We start from the raw sequence: 21,990 nt of genomic DNA, 5'->3' as shown, positions 1-21,990 counted from the left end.
AGCACCACTTTAGCTAATGGGGCCACCTCCTCCTAATAACCTGGTCTTAAACTATTTAAGGCTTTAAAGGGAACAATCAACACTTTCATTGGCTTTTTGAAAGCAGAAGAGGTGGTGCAGAATATGTCCTGTATGTTCCTCTGAAAAGGAACATTGTTTAGCCTGCACATGTAACTCACCAGCTGTTTTCTACGAGTTAAAGCATGGGTAGGCAAACTAAGGCCCAGGGGCCAGATCAGGCCCAATCGTCTTATAAATCCGGCCAGCGGATGGTCCGGGAATCGGCGTGTTTTTACATGAGTAGAATGTGTACTTTTATTTAAAATGCATCTCTGGGTTATTTGTGGGGCATAGGAATTCGTTCTTTTTCAAAATATAGTCTGGCCCCCCACAAGGTCTGAGGGACAGTGGACTGGCCCCCTGCTGAAAAAGTTCGCTGACCCCTGAGTTAAAGCTTCCAGATCATCCTTAAAAGACAACATTTAGTGCACATGACAGTAGACTAATATGGTTGTAGCCAAGGCATGAATAGCTATGCATAGTAAATAGCATAAACACTTCAATAAATAAATTAAAATGTCTTTGTTAAATAGGGGAGGGGGGAACCCCAAAACCCATCACCACCCTTGGTGGAAGTGGGTAGTTTTACCTATAAAGTAACCTCAGGAAAAACCCAAATTAGCACTACAAATTATCTTATGTTTGTAACATTTAGTGCAGAGAGAGATCCCAAGCTACTGAAAATTCTGGGCCTGCTCAGTGGTTTCTGAAGTGAGATTTGAATAAAGAAACTATACAGAATGCCATGTGTTCTCTTTCGTGATGAAAGAAATCACTTTACAGCACGGTTTAATTTTGTTTATCATTCATTTGCTTCACTTTCGAAACAGAACTCCAGCTTCAGTTGGGTTGCTCTCACTTAATAAAGCTCTAAAGACTCCAGCAGCAATGATGAATCTTTTAAGACCAATGAAGGAGGTCTGTGGTTAGTTTTTGTTAGATGTTACAGCATCATGTTAGAGCCCTGAAAAACAATTTTGGATAAATGCAGGCCCTGCAGTTTCTCAAAGTATAAACGGTTGTGATAATATGCAATGTCTACAATATGACAACTGTCTCAGATTCTAATGGGCCATAGCTGCTTAATGTGTTAATCACCTGCCATCCCCAAGCTGAAGAATACTTGCTGCAGGCTTGGTTATGCCTTTACTAGGATGCGTGGTTTGAATTTGTAAGGAATTTTCCTGATTGCTGGAACATGAGCAAATGGTTTGCTTTTTCTTATCCTTGAACATAGCAGAATTTTGTGTCCTGAGAAAGTCACTATCCATCTCTGGCATGTAGATGTATAACTATAAGAACAACAAAAATAATGTAAATATTGTACCCCTCACCCTTGGGAGATATTGAGGGAAATTTAGCTGGTGTCAGATGCCTGGTGCCGATTCACGATACTGCTGTTGCGAAGTCCTATCAAGTCAGCAAAGATTGTTGCCATTAACTTGTAGTTGGATGTACTATAAATTTAAACCAATAATGAAACAATGAAAGCATCCATATCGGTGTCAACTTTAGCTTTAATGATGGAATTACAACTTGCTATAACAACTTCAAAGGGAATCATTAAGGCTTCCCTATTAAAAAAAAATTCAAAATAAATAGTACAAGTTTGTTTTTTAAAAAAAGAAAACCTTTTTTCAGTGTTTTCCACATCACCCTCCAGTCAGCTACTACCAAAGTCAAAACATAGAACAGTTTGCAATGCATCTTTGACAGATTAAGAACCTGACAAGAAAACAAAATTAAAGCCTACCAAAAAAAACCCTATCTTTGGATCAATGTTGACCTATTCTTTGAAGCTTTGGGTTTTATAAAAAAAACAAAAACAAAACACCTGTAGTAACCAGTGTGCTTTCAGCTTGAGACTGCTTGGAATATAAATTTTGTTATTCCTGCAGTTCATAAAACACACCAAGAGAAGATGCAGGGGTAAGGAAAACACAAAGTTCAAGTAAAAATAACAATTAAGATTCACATACTTATAGATTGTCATTTCTAGACTGAAATACAGTATTTAAATTTTGAGCAACCTGATTAATATTAAAATTCCAAACATCAACTTTTTATGAGTTTCAATAGAATTAAGTGACTCCAAAGGCCAGTTTAGAATTCAGCTGCTCCCAGACGCAAGGCATGAGCAAAGAGCTAAGCCAAAATGCACTCCTCTTCCCCAGTTTACCACATCCAAGTTGGGCAGCCATTTTGGAACTGTGCACATGAGAATACAAACACAAACAAGGGTGGGGTTTTCTCCTGACTTGCCAGCAGCATGTTCACTCTCCTTGCCGATGGCGTTTCTTCCACTGCATACAGGATATACTGCTTCCTAGCTCTGATGGTGTCCGTTCTGAGGCCAAAATGGGGGTGGGAAATGGAGCTTTCTTCCCTTACTCCACTGACTTCTTAACCCAGGAAGACAACCAGAGTGGAAGCAGGAAGCAGGGCCCTCCTGCCGTCACTCCGATCTGGCTTCAAGACAGGTGAAGCCTTTCCCAACCTGTGGGTCCCCAGATGTTGAACTACAACTCCCACCACTCCTGGCTAGCAAGGCCAGAGCTCAGGGATGATGGGAGTTGTAGTCCAACAACATCTGGGGACCCACAGGTTGAGAACCGCTGTAAAAAAAAGCTGCCGTTTTGAAACAAAGCAACAGCACTCAGAAATGGGAAAAATAAATGAAAATGCAGTGGAAGGAGCAAAAAAAGTGAGCGGGGGGGTCACCACCGTTGTTGTTTTTTGCGGGGTGGCGCTAGCCTCTGCACCCCTAATTTTAGCAGAAAGGGCTCAGTGATTAACTTTTGGCTTTAGTGAAAAATCTCTTTCTGTGACAATGCTTTATGCAGAAGCCATGTTTGATGCATCTTGCTAAGAGGATTGCGCCACTGTGCGCAAAGTATACACTCTCTTCCAGTTAGCAGTGTGTCCCTGGCAGGGTGTATACCCTTGCACACGACTGGCCAACATGTGTGCTATAAGAAGCATTTAAATGTTAACACTTCCCTCAACAAAGGGCAAAGGCTTCTGGGTGGCTGGCACATAGAAGCAGTTAACACCTAAACCTTTCCGATAATGTGACACATTTGTAGAAAAATAATTCCAAAACTGATGTTCAACGCATAACCTTCCCCCACTACCCTATGTGACTCTTGATTAGGTCTTTGATAAAAAACAGTAAGACACACACAAAGCACTACAGTATTACACATGAAATAATAATAAAAACTCCAGCAAGATATGCCTTTGATTGATACCTAATTCTACTTTTAAGTTATTGCTAACCATTTAATATATCAAGATTGTCTTGGCAAGTCTGAGATTAGAACCTCTCCCTCAAACCTCAATATTTTGAGGGGAATAAGCAGCCAAAGTTTTAAAAACAATAAAAGGCACACTTTCCCAAGAGAACATATGTCTTGGAGTTGCATATAATCCCCACCAGGTGTCAGCAACTGGCAGATATTACTCAGAAATTTCAAAATTAATGCCCAAATAATTCAAAGGGAGGGGGGATGGTTGCTGCTCACGATTCCTTAAATTATATAAATTATTACTCCAAACCAATATCTTTTTTCCCTCTGGGTGGCCGCAAATATAAACTTGAAAGTCTTTTGATACATTTATATAAAGGTTTGAATTGCACACCCATTTCTTTGATTTCATTTACACCTTACATACTTTAGATAAAAATAGTTCTGGAGGAAAATGCAGTTACAGTCAAAACACAAAATTCTTCCTCTTCCAATTATTTACCATGGTTCAGCAGCTTACAGAATCCTAGCCAGTTTTTCAAAACTTGTATAGTTTAAACACAGAAACCAAACCAGATATAGCTCAGGTTTCTCACAGCGCAAAGCTACTTGTCCTTCTAGCCTACTTAATTCAGAAGGATTTTCTTTCTTCCTCGAGTTTTTAAATAAAACCAGGAGAATGGCACTATTTTGCCTCTTTCTACGCAAAGGTACGAAGTTTTGTGGTGAGATCAAGGCAACTGCACCTTTCAGCATTGCAACAGTTGTGGATTAATTCCTTAAAAGCTGTTTTTACTAATGAAAACCTCAACCAAGAATCTGAGTGTATTTTAACAGCACATGCAAGACTGTGACTAAAGTGTGTTGCTGGTCGCACACAGCCTCTATGCAATTCCGCTTTTACTATATTTAGTAAATTCTCTCTCAATAATAGCATCTGAATATATTAATTTCAGTAATACTAATCAGCATAAACACTCAACCGTCTTTACAACACGCTGACCAACTTTTCTCCTGTTCCAACATTCTCACTTCTCTCCTCTCTCACCTTCTTTTCTACTTCCCCTCTACCTTCTCCAACTCAGACTACTTCAACATCTTCTGCATAACATTTGGGACACAATTGTTCATCCCTTCTACAAATAAAAATAATACGTATTTCAAAAATATCAGAAGAAAGGTAGTGCAAAAATCAATTTTGGTATCAAATAGTGTGCTAATCCTTATTCTAAACCGAGCTGAGATTTATAATAAAATCTAACTTGCACACCCCTTTAAGTTTTAAAAGCTACAAATTATAATTAAAGCACATAATGTCTTGTGTTTCACAGGGTCTTTGAAAACAGATTCATCATACAATCACAGTTAGCATGATGCAATCTTGAAAAGACTCGTGAAGTATGCACACAACACAGGTCTGCAAATATTGCAAATTCCCTTTGCTGCTACCTGCAAGATGTAAAAGTATGTCAAATTTACAGAACCACCTCTATGATAACAAAAAAGGGTCATATGTTTTAATGACACAGGTACTCTTGCTCTTGCTCTGGGGGTTGGCATGCTATGCAATATTTGGTAATTTGCAGTTTTTCCTGAGTGTTCTTTGGCCCCATTTTAACCTGGTTTCCAGACTCCACCAAGGGCTTCTTCAAGTTTGTCTCTGTATGCTGCGTAGCGTCTTTGTAAGATTTGCAGCTGCTCATCTTCTTCCTTGTCCAGTATACGCAAGAAGTTCTGTAGTTCAGGAACACTAAAAGCTTCCCACTGTGGAGGGGAAAGGGGATTACAAAAGTATGTAGATTATTAAAAAATCTTAAAATTACAGACTGGATTTTAACTGATATCAAAACAGGTCCTTCTCTGGTCTACAAAAGAGCCTGAGAGTAGTACACTTGACAAACATCAATTGGGAAATAGCCCAAAATCCTGGCAATGGAAAAAAGTAGGACTTGGAAACCCTCAAGAACCCCTCCAAGCTGTTTGATGCTATAAACAGAGCTGCCAACTTACCAAAAACTCTCCAGTTTCATGCTCACGGAGAACAAAACTCAGCATGTCTGTCCTTGGGCCTGCCACCAACCGCAAATAAAGGGGGTGTTCAATTTCTGAGAGCTTGCACATATACACTGAAAAAAGTGTGAGATTAAAAGGGGTGGGGAGTAAATATGCATACAGAATTTCTGCTGAACTAGGACTAGAACTAGATCAACATACACACAAAAGACCGCCCCCCCCACCTCAAATGTTGCTGCACAAACTGAGAATTATGAGCAAAGTTCATTACGTGAGGCACAGCAACAATGACAACTGCTAAAGCAAAAAAGGAAACACTAAGCAAAACACCCAAACTTAAACATATTCAGAATATACAAAACTGACAAGTGTATATGCAATCAGTTTCCTGCAAATTGTGGTAAAAAAAACCCAACCACTTTATTTTACAGCCAAGACTCAAGTATATCTAAGGGACCACTTTTGCCAGATGAACATTCCTAAGCACTGGAATGAAATCTTGCTTCTGTTTGGCATGTGAAGCAATTTTGCATTCAGAGAAGATAGCCTTCTCAGTGGTGGCCCAACAGCAAGGGTAGCAAGAACCATTTCCAAAGCCTTTTTCAAAAGCAAGAACATTTATGCACTTTCAGAAGGAAGATAAGAAAGGCTGACTTAAACCAGCACTCAGTTCTTTATATCTTTTATGGTTCTGGTTTATGGCTCCCTTGCTTGCTCGTTTAAGAGTCTTGTAGCAAATGTATGCGATTTTATTAGACAATATTATTTATGTGCCTTTTCAATTCGTACACCACCTAAACAGAAAGATGGTACTGTATTTTCAAAACATGATACAAGTGCATGTTGTGTTTAGTAGGCCTAGTATTTAGATGTAAACAGGTCGGCCTATACAGTAGTGCAATGTGGCTGGATCTAAACAGTGTTTGGAGTGAATCTATGGGTTGTGTATCTAATGACAATTCTGCCTTAGTAGAAACCTTTTTGCTGTGACTTCTTACGTACTACAGCCCTCTGCAGTAAAATCCATCAAGCTCAATAAATCTAAGTATTTTCCAACAAACTCTAGTGTCCTCAATAGGGCCAGGTGATACTTGGTTTTCAACATTGTGATATATCACCAGCTAAACTTTGTGATAAACTGATATATCACGATGTCTGAAATAAGGATGGAGTTTGTAGAGGCATCAGGCATGGGCTGGCTTCATAGTTTTCCCCATATTGTGATTTTTGCATAGCGCGCGAAACCGCTATCACTAGATGGCAGTGGTTTTCAACCAGTGTGCCATGGCCCCATGGGGTGCCTTGAATGATGGTCAGGGGTGCCACTGGCAACTCTGTCCCTCCTTCCTTCTTCTGATGCCTCTTTCATCTCTGCCTCCCCAAGGCTTGAACAGCTTTTTGTTGCAGCAGCCCTGGCTGCAAGTTCCACAGGTGAATGGTGCTTCTAGGGCTGGCCAGGGGGTGCTTCCCAGGCCCCTGTGGGGCAGTGGGAGGAGGCACCTCTCTTTGGGGCAGAGGAGGGGCAGCTCAGAGACCAGGGCTGGCAGCTGCAGCTGCCCAGACAACTCCTAAGGAGAGAGGAGAGGAGACGAGGCTGAGGGAACACTCCACAAGGGAGTGTGTTCGAAAAGGGCTGAGGGGCTGGCGGCTCTGCAGGCGAGGGGTGACAAAACTGGGCCCCTGAGCCCCACAGGGGTGCCGCAGAAAGAACGTAGTTGGTCAAGGGAACCGTAGACCCAAAATGGTTGAAAACCTCTGCTAGATGGGACTTCAAACCGGGGAGCCCTCTTCCCCAAGTCTTAAGAGTACAGAGTGACTATATGATCATTCAGAAGATTTAGAAGCATACCTTGATCTTCCTTGTGACAACGTTTATAAAGCGCAAACTTGGCAGGGTTATCAGCCACCATGAACTTCTTGAGCAAAGCTTCAATAACTTCACGAACAGTGTTAGTGCTGCTGATGTGAAGGGTGTTTGTGTAGCCGTTTGGCAAGCAAAAAGCTGTCTCCGAGTTGTTGTTGACATGCTTCCCAGGACTCACAGGAGCCCGTACCGTGATGGGCCTGCACAGTTCCATCTGAACTTTGATGAAGCCGGTGTATACTCCGCTGGAGTGCTAGAATACACACAAAAACTATAGGATTAGTTCTTTCAAAATAAGCAGAAGCTCAAGGATCAGATACAGTTCCGTACATCCATTTTTGCTCCCCCCCCCCCTTTTCTAATGCATCCACATCACAATGTCTCAACAAAAACATAAAAACCCCAACACAACACAAACGGATGCAGACATAGCTCAGTTGGCTAGAGCACGGTGCTGAATTTGAGTTGCAAGTTTGATCCCCATGTGGGACAGCTGTATATTCCTGTACTGCAGGGAGTTGGGCTGGAAAATCCTCAGGGTCCTTTTCCAATTCTATGATTCTATGATAACATGAAAACCAACTCAGAGGGGCTGAGGGAAACTTATCTGCCATCCTGCCACGTATGGCAAAAGTCTGGCATATAATTTCTTTCAAAGTCTTTACTAGCCAGCAAGAAAGGGAGCCACCCAGGTTTTGTGGGGCAAGCGGATATACAGTGGTACCTCGGGTTAAGTACTTAATTCGTTCCGGAGGTCCATTCTTAACCTGAACCTGTTCTTAACCTGAAGCACCACTTTAGCTAATGGGGCCTCCTGCTGCCGCTGCGCTGCCGGAGCCCGATTTCTGTTTATATCCTGAAGCAAAGTTCTTAACCTGAAGAACTATTTCTGGGTCAGCGGAGTGTGTAACCTGAAGCGTATGTAACCCGAGATACCACTGTAAAATGGAATGCGGCCATTGAAAGTCACACTCAACTCTGCTTCCATCATAGATGAAAAGTAGAGAAAGGCCCCTCCACCAGATGTTAAGGCCGTGTGTTCTTTAGGTAACCTGGGCCCAAGCCTTTTAGGGCAAAGGTGGGAACTGCCAGGCCGCAGATCAAATTAGGTCCGCCAGGTCTTGGAGGGAGGCAAAGCACAAACATCTTTCCTATGCTTGATAGCATCTATGATGTCAAGCACATGGGAATTTCAAGCCACAGCTAAAATGAAGACAAATTAGAAGCACACCCCAGATTCCTCCTTTGAATTCAAGCTGGCAATACAAAAGATCTTCCTCTGCGAGTGAGCTTGCCATGAATGCCAATCAGTTGACTGAGGCCTACAGCAAGGCCTGCTGAGATCTGCTGCACTACCAATCCTTACACAAAGCAGAGTTTGCTCTCAAAGTATGGCTTGTTGGGTCACCTTGATTGTTAAAGGTAAAGGGACCCCTAACCATTAGGTCCAGTTGTGGCCGACTCTGGGGTTGCGGCGCTCATCTCGCTTTACTGGCCGAGGGAGCTGGCATACAGCTTCCAGGTCATGTGGCCAGCATGACTAAGCTGCTTCTGGTGAACCAGAGCAGTGCACGGAAACGCCATTTACCTTCCCGCTGGAGTGGTACCTATTTATCTACTTGCACTTTGACGTGCTTTCGAACTGCTACGTGGGCAGGAGCAGGGACTGAGCAACGGGAGCTCACCCCGTCACGGGGATTCGAACTGCCGACCTTCTGATCGGGAAGTCCTAGGCTCTGTGATTTAACCCACAGCGCCACCCGTGTCCCTACCTTGATTGTTAGGGCCTGTCAAAATGGCCCTGAGAAGGGTAGGGGAGCTCAGGATTTGGCCTGCCAGCCAGATCCCATTCTCTGCCCCTGTTGTAGGACTTTAGAGGGTTAATTTTCAAAACATTGCCTTGTGCCCAGAAACAAACAGGTGACACATGATCCCACTAGCATCCTTGCTCCTGCATACTAAATCAACTGGAACTTTTGAAGATCCTTCAAAGGTAGTTCCATGAGATGCTGGATTTAACTAAGGCATATGCTGAATTTGCCTGTTTTTATTTTCCTCTCTTTGACTGCAAACCAATAAGGTAGCACCATTCTGCTGTATAGTGTTTAGGAATATACAAATACAAATACAGAGAATGTCAAAAAATGAAGTAAGTAATATGATAATAAATATACTTTGTCCAAGTCCATATACTCAAAGCATATAGTGGTGATTTGATGTTGCCGCCATGCACCCCTTTAAACTACCAAAACTTTAAAAAAAACAAACCTTTACACAAAGTCTTACCAATGTCATCTTTAGCTTGTCAGTGACATCTGAATTGTACGTCTGGACTTTTTCCTTGATTGCTTCTTTGGTAAGATACGTGTGAGCTTCTCGCTCTTTCTGAACATCCTAAAGCAAAAGAGATTTGACAGTTTTAAAGATACCAAAAATATATACTGTATACTACTACTTAATATTTATTGAACATTTCTAGCTACTGAACTAGAGGTTTTAAAAACGAGAGCTGATGTACAAAAGTTTTAATGTAAATGTATGTGTTCCATATTAGGTCACATATCCACCATGCATTTAAAGCACTATTGTGTCACTGTAAGAGTCATAGAGAATTGTTGGAAGTGGTAGTTTCTGATGGGCGCTGGGATTTGTAGCTCTATGAGATCCGTAGATTACAGTTCCCAAAATTGTCCATGGCTCTTAAAGTGGTATAGTAGCGCTTTGAAGGTCTGGTGTGGATGCGACTGTCACATTCCATACACTACCAATGTACATAGTGGAATCAACCTTTAGCTTTCAATGAATGGCTTAGGAGCAGGCAGCAAGTGGAATCGAATTGATGCCCTTATGCTCACAAAAGGACCATGTAGCGGGCGTTCCGCAGATTCCTTCACTCCCCTGAATTCCCTAGCATCCCTGAAAATCAGCTCCTGAGATTTCCTGCAGAGAGAAATCAGCAAAATATGCCTCCTTTGCTAGTTGGTTAAAAGGAAGCATCCAAATGAACCTCAAGCCTAGGGACACCAAGTGGATTCGTACCCAGAAAGTGGAATAACAAGTCACTCACATATCTAATCATCATGTTCCCATGTTGTCTGACTCCCTACCAGACTAGAAAATGAATTTATGGGCTTTGGACAAGATGCAGAAATGGTATGGGGAGACTCTTCTGTCTCATCCAAAGAAATCTGAAATCAATGTACTGCAATATTCACATTGCACAATACAAAGCACCAGCAAAAGTAGCGCACTTAAGAGAACCACTTTGAAACAAAGCATGCCCAAATCCAATTGTGTTCACTTGTCCACTATTTGCATGCAAAAAAATTTTTTATTGCTGGTGTATCTTATTTCATGATACGTCTCTCTGAAGCCATGCAGAGTTTGAGCATGTAGCGACTGATTTACTTTGAATCATTTAATGTTGGGTGACAGCTGTTAGGCAGAGAGCTAATGTGGTGCAGAAGTATCTGGAAATTGGGGGGGGCAGGGAGAAGAAGAGACAGAATTCCTAATGCCCAGTTCTAATCCCCATTTAGCTACAAAGCTCACAGGGTGAGCAAATGCCCCTAAGTTTCTTGGGCACAAACTGAAGACGTTATAAAAATGATTCTCAAGGAATTGACAGGGGGGGGGGGAAACCTTTAACAGACAAGCACCCCAACTGAACCATTCTTGAAATGAAGATTAATCCTTAAACGAGGAAGGGTATATTTTCCTCACCCCAATTTGACCATGGCCAACACATAACCCAAAAGCAATGTGAAGAGCTACTATTTAATGGGGAGAGAAGCTTAGGCCTTACTAGATTTCCATTGGTTAGTTTTAACCTTGTTGTAAAAAAATTAAGTTATTATCCCAAAACAGCTTTCTCCAAGTGGCATATTGATTTTTACAGTCCAATACAAATATGTTCCTTAAGCGCAGGATATCTTTCAAAGGACATTTGCTCTCAACCCATATGGAAAACTGGTGCTATTAATACACTTCCATTATTTGCACGAACACACCATATATAGCCTGAAATTATTGCAGCTCTCAACTTTAGTGAACTGAAACGTCTATTTAATTGCCTTCACTTGAAAGTCGTCTCGTCAGGCGTATCTAACACAGGATCAAAATACTCAGAAGATACCCAGGAATGGTTACTAGGCCTTTACTCCCCCAAACAGAAAGCTTCCACTTAAGCTGCTGGGTGTGTATCAAGACCCTATCAAAGAATCATAGAATTGTGGAGGATCATCTAGTCCGAACCCCAGCAATGCAGGAACATGCAGCTGTCCTATAGAGGGATCAAAGCTGCAACCTTGGCATGCTCTAACCAACTGAGCAGGTTGATCTAAAAAGCATTAAAATGTAAAGGGACCCTTGACCATTAGGTCCAGTCGTGACAGACTCTTGGGATTGCGGCGCTTGTTTCGCTTTATTGGCCGAGGGAGCTGGAGTACAGCTTCCGGGTCATGTGGCCAGCATGAGTAAGCATGACTAAGCTGCTTCTGGCGAACCAGAGCAGCGCACGGAAACGTTGTTTACCTTCCCGCCGGAGTGGTACCTATTTATCTACTTGCACTTTGACGTGCTTTCGAACTGCTAGGTTGGCAGGAGCAGGGACCGAGCAACGGGAGCTCACCCCGTCACGGGGATTCAAACCACCGACCTTCTGATCGGCACGTCCTAGGCTCTGTGGTTTAACCCACAGCGCCACCTGTGCCCCCCCCAAAAGCATTAGGAACATGAAATACTGAGAATACCAAAAGCTCTGCTTATCTAGCAATTGACGAATAAGGGCGTAACATACAGTGGTACCTCAGGTTACATACGCTTCGGGTTACATATGCTTCAGGTTACAGACTCTGCTAACCCAGAAATAGTGCTTCAGGTTAAGAACTTTGCTTCAGGATAAGAACAGAAATTGTGCTCCGGCGGCACACAGGCACACGCACACCAGTTATCAAAACCTGTTTATGTGCAAGTTACTTTTGTGACCCTGTGGGAAGGCCAGGCGGCTGCTATTGCACCTTCTTTTGTGCAAACTAGCTTGCAAGTTTCTGCTACTGCAGAAAACCGAACCATAAAAAGAGCCAAAAATATAACACAATTTATTTGTGTGTGCCTGTGTATGTGAGAGAGTATGAATACGAGAGACTTATATGTACTTGCGATACTAAAGTAACTGATCACGTTTATCATGCTCTCGCTCCAAAACCACAAGTTCTGCCATACCCTATATGGTTGTGCTTTAACTGCTGGCACACAACCCAGTTCTAAACAGAGTAGGTTGTTTAAAGTTTGAAGCTGCAAGAATAGCATTTAGATTCCTGGCACTTGATTTACAGCAAAAGGCACAGCAGGTTACCCATCCATTTACAATGGAATAAAGGATTTGTTTTGATGAAATATACTTTTCATACAGGCCCATGTGACCTTGTGTCATTTTGTAAAAAGAATGAGAAAACTTGGAACTTGGTATGTAAAGAAATAATTTGCCAGTTGGTATTTTGTTACTGGGAGAGAGAGAGAGAGAGAGAGAATGAACCTGGACTAGAACTCTGAAACTGTTTTCATCACATTTTACTAAGATTCAGGGTAGCAGACATTTTAAGATAGCGGTGTCTGAGAGAGACCTGCCCCCCGCAAACGAAGCAATGAATCCCCCATCCACTAAACCACGTTGGCTGAGGTGCAGCACAACACTTGAGACTTTCACAAGGATGTTTACTGACTTAGTACATTCACATCCTGCTTTTTTACCAGAGTCCTCAAAGCAGCTAACATTTATGAAGTACAGAAGATACACCAGGAGCCAAATGCTCGCAAAACAGAATAGCCAACATCTTTCCTTCCCACCACAGGAGGAGAGGGGATCCGGTCTGGCTGCAGCAGGGCCAGATGTTCTTCTATGTTATTCAATGAGACACCCTACTAACACTTCCATAGCACACTAATAGGGCTGGGTGATATATCAATACAGTATATTGCTTGAAGTCCATATCGTGATATCGGTTTCATAGTTTTTGACCTGGCCATATATTGCAAATCATGGGTGGGTGTGCATGCGCTATGAAAAAAATCACAATGCAGGGAAAACCGTGAAGCCGGCCAATGCCTCCGCATAGCTCCACCCTTATTTCAGACATCGTGATATATCGGCATATCAAGATGTTTAAGCTGGAGATATATCGCAACACTGAAAACCAGGTATCGCCCAGCCCTGCACACTCACCTGTTGCTTACAAAACCATACATGGCGCATCTCTAAGCAAGATCATCAACTTCCCCTCTTGAGAGTCCCATGTTTCCTCAGACTACCACCCTGAAAACAACAGTGCTCATCTGAAACAATCCCCGTGATTATGCACAGATTCTGATACAAGCTTTTCTTCTCTGCATACCGTTGTTATGCAACTATGACTATGTCAACGTGCTCTAAATTGTCTTCTACAGTGGTACCTCTGGTTACGTACTTAATTCGTTCCGGAGGTCCGTTCTTAACCTGAAACTGTTCTTAATATGAAGCACCACTTTAGCTAATGGGGCCTCCGGTTGCAGCCGCGCGATTTCTGTTCTCATCCTGAAGCAAAGTTCTTCACCAGAGGTACTATTTCTGGGTTAGCAGAGTCTGTAACCTGAAGCGTATGGAACCTGAAGAATATGGAACCAGAAGTACCACTGTACAAGCTAAAACAGAAAATACAGTGGTACCTGTATTACATACGCTTCAGGTTACATATGCTTCAGGTTACAGACTCTGCTAACCCAGAAATAGTACCTCTGGTTAATAACTTTGCTTCAGGATGAGAACAGAAAACATGCTCCAGCGGCGCAGCAGCAGCAGGAAGTCCCATTAGCTAAAGTGGTGCTTCAGGTTAAGAACAGTTTCAGGTTAAGAACTGACCTCTGGAACGAATTAAGTACTTAACCTGAGGTACCACTGTATTTTGGAAAATCCAAAAGGGGCTGAAAAACGCTACCTCTGCTCAAGTCATTGTGCACAGTGAGGACAATGCACCAATCCTGAGCTGAAATCGCTGTGTGTGATTCCTGCCTCATTTACCTGGGATTCTGATTCCCAGTAATCTTCTCCGTGTATCTGCTCTGGTACCAACCATGTGGTGTCTGGGTCACCCCCCACCCAAGGGCTGCATTACTTAGCCCCCACCTTGCTGCCAACCTTGGGGTTCCTCTGCAATGCAGGGAGGATTAGAAATACTTTTAAATAAATTGGGGGGGGGGTTAAATATCAGCTTTAAATAGTATTTACAGGCACCAGCAGGAATGAAACCTGCATTGCCAAATAAGCAGCAATTGGATGCATTTAACTCACCTTGAACGAAAAAGGATGCTCTTTGAACTGCACTGGAAGAAAAACAAAACCACACATGCGCATGCACACACATTGCTTTTTGGACACAAGCCACTGGATCAGATTGTAAATAAACAAGTTATTCTACTAGCTCCGGAAAGAGGCCATTAGGAAGCACAGCGAGAGTGGCTTTGTTCTTAAGAGTGCAGGGAATAATGTGCGTTGACTTTGTAATTCAAGGTTCAAACACTTTCTTCCTTTTTCAACAGCAGCTTCCCTGTTTGTAAGCTCAGGAAATCACAGTCACAGGGACATTTGCTGCTCCACCCATCCTTTAAGACAATTTTTAAGATTTCAAGGTAAAAATGCCATAAAGCTCACAATAGCACAACACTATTCTGCCTTGAGTGGAATAATAAAAGAAGTCTTTAAAAAAAAAACCACCCATTTATCAAGATTTGATAAAACAAGAATATTCTTTCCACCAATCAAAATAATCAGTTCTCAACAATATATCCAGAAATACTGGTTTAAAGAACAGTGGAGTTTTAAATATTAGTTTTTAATTTCTTTCCGTCATTATCTTTGCTTTGTGTCTTCTCACTATTTTTTTTCTAAATCATAGGTGCTACTGCTCTTTTAGAAAGAATTTCAAATTAGATGTCAGCAACTTAGGTAGCAATCCTATGCACGAAAAGCCAAAGTTTCACTAGATCCTAACCTGCTGCTCTGCCTAATCCTGGACGGGAGAAAATTAGCTTTTAAAATACAGTGGTACCTGGTTACATATGCTTCGGAATACACACGCAACAAACCCGGAAGTATTTTTCCAGGTTTCGCCATGCGCGCATGCGCAGAATTGCTCTACTGTGCCGCGCACCGAACAAGCACCTCCGGTTACGAACACCTCAGGATCCGACTGGAGCTCCGGTACGGATCCCATCTGCAACTGGAGGTACCACTGTAGTGTTATATGCCAGGTCATCAGGTCACATGACTTAGGCTAAGCATCCAGCCTAAGTCCCTCCCTCTCTGGTCCCTCCTTGGGGACTTATCCTTGTCGTAGCTCAGCTGGCTGAGCCCCAGGTGAGATAGTTATGTTCCATCTGATCTAGCATTCCATTGCATACATTGCCACTAGTGAAACCTTTTGCACTAGGAAGTTCATGGATCTTGACTCTGTACCTTGAGAGTGTTCCATTTTTAGCAAACAATTCCGAGCATGTCAGGAAGTGAGTGACCATTCTTGGCTCATCAGCTGAGAATTCCATTCATCCAGCCTTGTGTGCTCACTTCGTATTATTCAACAGCACCTCAAAATCATAATGTGATTTCAAAAATACTGTATAATCTACTGAGAAATCAGAATAAAAAGTATGCTGTTGGAATTTTAAGGTCTTGGGACAGAAGCACCCAGAAAACATTACACACAACTCTTTTATACCACCAAGGACTATCGATTAATTTCCATGTTTATCCATCTCAAGGGAGGGGAACCCATGTAGAAGTTCACGTTCACTCCTTCAATGGTAACACAAGAAGGTTGTTCTATACCAGGCTTCCTCAACCTCGGCCCTCCAGATGTTTTGGGACTACAACTCCCATCATCCCTGACCACTGGTCCTGTTAGATAGGAATGATGGGAGTTGTAATCCCAAAACATCTGGAGGGCAGAGTTTGCCTATGCCTGTTTTATACTATTACCAAATACAATGTCATCCTTCTGTCTCATCACCAACACCCCCTAAACTAGCCTTCCACAACCAGGTACTCTCCAGATGTGCCAATTCAAGCATCTTGGACCAATGACCATGCCAGTGTTTGAAATTAGTCAAGTGCCAAGCACATTTTGCAACTGGCTATCAATCACTTACGACCAAGTAAGGATGCCTATGCACCAGGATCGACCCTGACATCTTCCACTCTGCAGTTTTAAACTGAAATCTTAGGCACAGTACTACGCCCAGAGCTCAGAAACCGCTAGCACTAATGAAATTCCCTGTCGCAAAATGCGCCTAGATTAGAACAATGGGCGTTCTGAACCCTGCACTTGCCTATTGATAATGGAGCAATCCCATTGATAACATTATTTCTGAGCAGTAAAACATCTTCAGATTTAGTTGTACTATTAGGTTCTAATACACACCAGGGATCACAACATTAAAAGAGCAGATATAAAAGAGCACAATCAGAAATGGGATTGTGTATAGAGAAAAAATGCATTTTTAATCAAAACATAGAAAAAGTGCTGCAAGAGCAAATGGAATGTAAACAGTATTCTGCCAAGCTTAAAACAATTACGGTACAGTGGTGCCCCGCAAGACGAATGCCTCGCAAGACGGAAAACCCGCAAGACAAAAGGGTTTTCCGTCTGCAGAGGCGCTTCGCAAGACAAATTTCCCTATGGGCTTGCTTCGCAAGACGAAAACTGACGAAAAATTTTGAGTTGGTTTTTTTTTGCTCCAAAACCCCTTATTTTGAATCGCTAAGCTGCTAAAAGCATTTTAGCGGCAAAACCGCTAATCCCCCAAGGCTTAAAAGCCATTTTTAGCCCTTAAAGTGCCAATAGCGCTAATAGCGCTAATCCGTCAATGGGCTTGCTTCGCAAGACGAAAAAACCGCAAGATGAAAAGACTCGCGGAACAGATTCTTTTCGTCTTGCGAGGCACCACTGTACTGTGGATATCTCAGAGTTGAAATATGTAGAAGCGCTAGTGATAGTAATTTTAGCACTTATGCCAACATCAAACATACAAAGTTCTTCTCCTGAAAACTTTCCCAGCAGTCTAGAGTCCATTCTATATTTTAGCAAAAAAATACTTTTAAAAAAACCTTGCTAATGAATAATAATAATCATGTTGATCAACAGCAACTTGACAAAATCCCAGTCCAAATCCTGATGAGAGCCTGTCCCTACAATTTACTTAGCTTCTTCTACTAAAAAGGTACCACTTTGCTAACTATGACTATTGTAGTCTTTTTTTTTTTAAAAAAAAGCAACCTCTTTCAATGCAACTTTAATCTAATGTGAGTCACTCATTTCTTATTTAAAAAATGAACTTGCCTTCTCTGTTTAGCTTCAAGTAAGAGTATTTTCCATAATCCTTAATTACAAATAATGGCAAGTGCCATCCTATTTTTAGATCCTGTTCTTCCAATACACGAATTAGAGACATTACTTTGAAAAATGAAACAGGAGTTTGAAGCAGAAATTTCCACAGAGCAATAGATGGATTTTTTTTTAATTTTAATATGGTTTGCTTTATCCATCCCGAAATGATACTGCAGTGTCTTTCTGTAGACAAAAATTGTGAACTGCAAAACTCAGGGTGCGCGAACACACACACACACACACACACCCTTTTAGAAACAGAACCACCCCTCCTGCACTATAAGTATAACCATTTAAAACTGATTGATAACATACAGGAGCTCTAAAATGTATTATTTGTATAATTCCACTTAAAAAAGGAAATTATTACTACTACTCCTACAGGCCAAGTCAAGATCCACAACTGTCACAGAACTAGTTCTGCATGTATACAGAGTGTTGGAGCTTTTGTTTCTCAATACAAAAAGAACCCCAGGCAGCGTTGCAAACCAAGACATTCTCAACAGCAATTTCGTTATATGGTGCAGCGATCTGCCATTCCAAGTCAACAACTGCATGTGGAACAGAAACCTTAAATTAGTTCTTCAGATGCCTGAATTCCAAAATCTCTGATTAGCAGCTTTTTAAAGACACCAGCATTGCATTTTAATTGTCTGAACAAATCAAGGTGTTAAGAACATAAGATCTCTGCTGGATCTTATAGGCCAAAGGCCTATTCTAGTCCAGGAACCTGTTCTCACCATAGCCAACCAGATGCCCACAAACAGAACACATGATTCCAAGCAACTTGGTATTTAGAGGCATGCTGCCTTGCCAGTGCCTGGTATAACTACCTACTCATATGCAATGCAATGAGCTCCACTGGGATACCAAAACTTTCATGATCTAATCTGAAACCCAGATTCAAATGGAGCTAAGAAAGATGAAAAAGCATGCAGTGCAATCAATTGTCATAGTGAAAAATCAACAACAGAAATGAGGTATTCAAGCTAAGATATGGTTACGTAACAGCAGGGGGATGCTCCGGGGCCAAATTTGGGCCCTTGAAGAGAAATTATCAGTTAAAAACCCCATAGGGGAAGAGAGTCCAACCTCTTGTTTTCCCACAGCCTAAGAGAATAACGGCTGCTGTCATCTGAGAGAGCAGCCTGTTAAAACTGGTATCTTAGCGGAGCCAAGATCAGGGGTCGGCAAGGTTCACCTCGCCTGGGCCAGCTCACTCCAGCAGAGATCCCTCCTTGGGCTGGAGCGCGCATGACTGCGATTTCTGGCGTCTGCACAGACACTTTTTTTGCATCTGAGCATGCGCAGACACTATTTCTGGCACCACGGAAGTCCCCGTGCCGCCCTATGCTGGTTTAGCGCAGCGACTCACCGAGTGGGCAGGTCAGTTCGGGGGCGGCTCGGGGGCCGGTTAAACAACCCCCGTGGGCCACTTGTAGCCCATGGGCCTTAGATGGTCTACCCCTGGCCAAGATGCTATGCTTAAATATTTAGCTTTTGCACTGCAACTGTGCTGGGCCCGGGAATTAACCCGAGCAACGTGGTCCACGTCCAGTCCCAAATCCAAGGATTCCATGAGGAGTCAGTCCAACAGGGCCAAGGCAGGAAACCAGGCTAGGTCAGGCACAGGGTAACAGGCAGGTTCCAGCAAGAAGCAATGTTGCTCCCACAACCTGGGGCGGGGTCCGGCAGCCTTTTATCTCTCTGACAGGGTAACGGCCAGTCCTGATCCCCTGGTGACTCACCTCCCTGTCTCACCCGAAGGCGGGTACTCCTCCTGCAAGAACTCAGGTCTCTCCTTCTCTCAGACCTGAGTCTCTCTCTCTGCAGCTCGGGAGATGTCGGTTGGTTACTGGGTGATGTCGGTTGGTTACTAGACCCAGAGGCCGCCTCAGCCTCTCCTGACCCAACTGGTAGTGGAGCAGCTGCACGTGATTGCCCAGTAGAGGGAAACGAGGTAATCCCCACATCTGGAGCCAGGGCAGGCTCAGGCCCCTGACTAGGCCCAGCTGGTGCTTGTTGCAGGGGAACCTGTGCAGACTGGGGGTCTTCAGAACCAGGCCCCAGACTCGGTTCAGATGCTGCCTGAGGCAGAGGATCCGATGCGGATTGAGACTCCTCTGGTTCCGAGTCCAAGGCCATCAAAGCAACCAGCTCCCCAAGGGGCTACACACAATGCAATACCGCACTAAATGTCCATACCAGGAAATCTGACACAATTATTGGACAAAGATACAATTTCAATTAGTAAAAACACCCATATCTTGGACAAGCACGCTGGGTTACTTCAACTGTGGGATACCATATTATTAAATGTGAACCCACGCAGTATATAAGGATAGCATGTTGAAATGCTGAAAGCATGAAGCCCAAACGCATGTGAAATGGGAGCAGAGCCATTATGACAGCATTCCTACACTGAAGGCACAGACAGCGCCTCTTTTTTTTTGTCAAATCTGAAAAATATACCAGTCTCAAACTGCCTTAAATTGAGAATTATCTTTGTTTTAACTTCAGAAGACCAAGAGAAAGAGGGAGATGCCTCAGGAAATAAAACAGAAGGAAACATGCCAACCATACGCAGTGCCAACTCTGCAAGTACAACTAAAGTGCTAGCAGATGGGTGGAGAGACTTTTATTTGCTGCTTCCTTTGACCTCATTGCCCATGTGCCCCTCCCCTTCTTCAAAGGGTAAATGCAGACACGCAAACTGCAGGAGCGAGGCATGTTTGCTTATTTACTAAGAACATTTGAGCCCCTACAACTCCCTGCCTTCTGTGTACCTTAAGCAATACAAAAACAATTCATTGTATGTACTCAAAACAAGGCGATTCCCCCCCCCCCCCAATGAAACTAACAATCCACAAACTAAGTTTGCTGCTGCTGCTCTCCTGGGTAGGCGAGGAGCTCAGAGCCTATTTTGACTCAAAGGTCTTTTCACTTGGCAACATGCTCAGAATGATTCAATGTGCGCTGCTGCCACTGTTCACCCTAGATGCCCCCTGCCAATCCCCCTTCAACAGATTTTGCACTGGTGTGTTGAACATGACCTATTATGTGACTGGCTCACTAGGTATGGGTCAAGTAGCCATACACCTGATCGGGTGAGAACAAACCAAGTCTTTAATTATAAACGCTAGTTACCAAACAAACGCAAAGGCGTGTGCTTTTGTAAGCGGCTTTCAAATCTAATGAGGGCATAGATGACATACTTTGGGTTGCTTCACAAATACACAAGTGCCAATCCAGAGTTTAGCACTGGATCAATAGACTTCTACACTGTACATACGTCTGCTTTCTTTCTCCCCTTGCACAAAAATCCCATGGAAAGCCCTTTGCCATTACACCCAAACCCACAAGTTGTGGTTTCCACAATCCCCTCCAAACTGAAATCGAACTGTGGTTTCGAGGGGATCCACAATTCACAGCTTGAGACGACCTATGATTTCTATGAAAGCAAAAGTAGCTAACTGAAACAGAGCCTATAACAGGAAGGAGAGGCAATACACAAGCAATTCCAACCATAGTCTTGACCCTTACCAGGAAACTAATCAGCTTTCTAAATGAGGAAATCAATAGAAAAAAACTTTTTAAAAAAAAGTCAACAAAAAACTCCACTCCAGATTTTCAGAAACTGAACCTCAAATATTTGTTGTAGAATCAGTGTTAGGAAATAGTGTGGTTTAGAGGTTAAAATGTTGGGCCAAGACCTGGAAAGCCAGGTTTCAAAACCCCACCCAGCCATGAAGCAACTGGGTGAACTTGGTGACCATTACCTTACCTTACCTACCTTACAGGGTAGTTGTGAGGATAAAATGGGGAAGAGGAGAACGGAAACCATGTATGCTCCCTTAAGCTCCACAGAGGAATAATAGTAGTAGTAATAACAACAACAACAACAACAACAACAACAATTTATTTATACCCTGCCCATCTGGCTGGGTTTCCCCAGCCACTCTGGGCGGCTCCCAACTGAATATTAAAAACACAATACAGTATTAAACATTTAAAAACTTCCCTAAACAAAAAAGAGCGGTTATAAAAGTAATGAGGAAGCAGACGGTTCCACCGGTCTCAACATATTTAAGGAGAAGTATTATGCTCACAAGGGATGCGGGTGGCGCTGTGGTCTAAACCACAGAGCCTAGGGCTTGCCGATCAGAAGGTAGGCGGTTCGAATCCCCGCGACGGGGTGAGCTCCCGTTGCTCAGTCCCAGCTCCTGCCAACCTAGCAGTTCGAAAGCACGTTAAAGTGCAAGTAGATAAATAGGTACCCCTCCAGCGGGAAGGTAAACGGCGTTTTCGTGCACTGCTTTGGTTCACAAAAAGCGGCTTAGTCATGCTGGCCACATGACCCGGAAGCTGTCTGCAGACAAACACCGGCTCC

The 21,990-nt window shown here is 43.0% G+C and overlaps 1 protein-coding gene across 4 annotated transcripts in view; it reads right to left on the bottom strand.

Moving 5' to 3' along the window:
- Positions 1 to 1,559: 1,559 nt before the first annotated feature.
- Positions 1,560 to 21,990, bottom strand: part of RASSF3 (Ras association domain family member 3) — a 52,011-nt gene continuing 31,580 nt past the window's right edge. For 3 of the 4 annotated variants that reach the window (XM_083400054.1, XM_083400055.1, XM_083400056.1), the window contains 4 exons: positions 9,472 to 9,579; positions 7,171 to 7,438; positions 5,319 to 5,434; positions 1,560 to 5,072 (listed from right to left, as the gene is read on the bottom strand). In XM_083400054.1, the coding sequence (XP_083256180.1) occupies positions 4,923 to 5,072; positions 5,319 to 5,434; positions 7,171 to 7,438; positions 9,472 to 9,579 (642 nt within the window). In that variant the 3' untranslated portion in view covers positions 1,560 to 4,922. The remainder of the gene's footprint in view (positions 5,073 to 5,318; positions 5,435 to 7,170; positions 7,439 to 9,471; positions 9,580 to 21,990) is intronic. The other variant, XR_014502122.1, reaches the window with a different exon arrangement.

Source organism: Podarcis tiliguerta (assembly GCF_965153285.1).
Source record: "Podarcis tiliguerta genome assembly, chromosome: 10".
Classification (NCBI taxonomy): Eukaryota; Metazoa; Chordata; class Lepidosauria; order Squamata; family Lacertidae; genus Podarcis; species Podarcis tiliguerta.
Note: the sequence above shows the minus strand (reverse complement) of the source record. Positions and strands in the feature narration are given on the sequence as shown.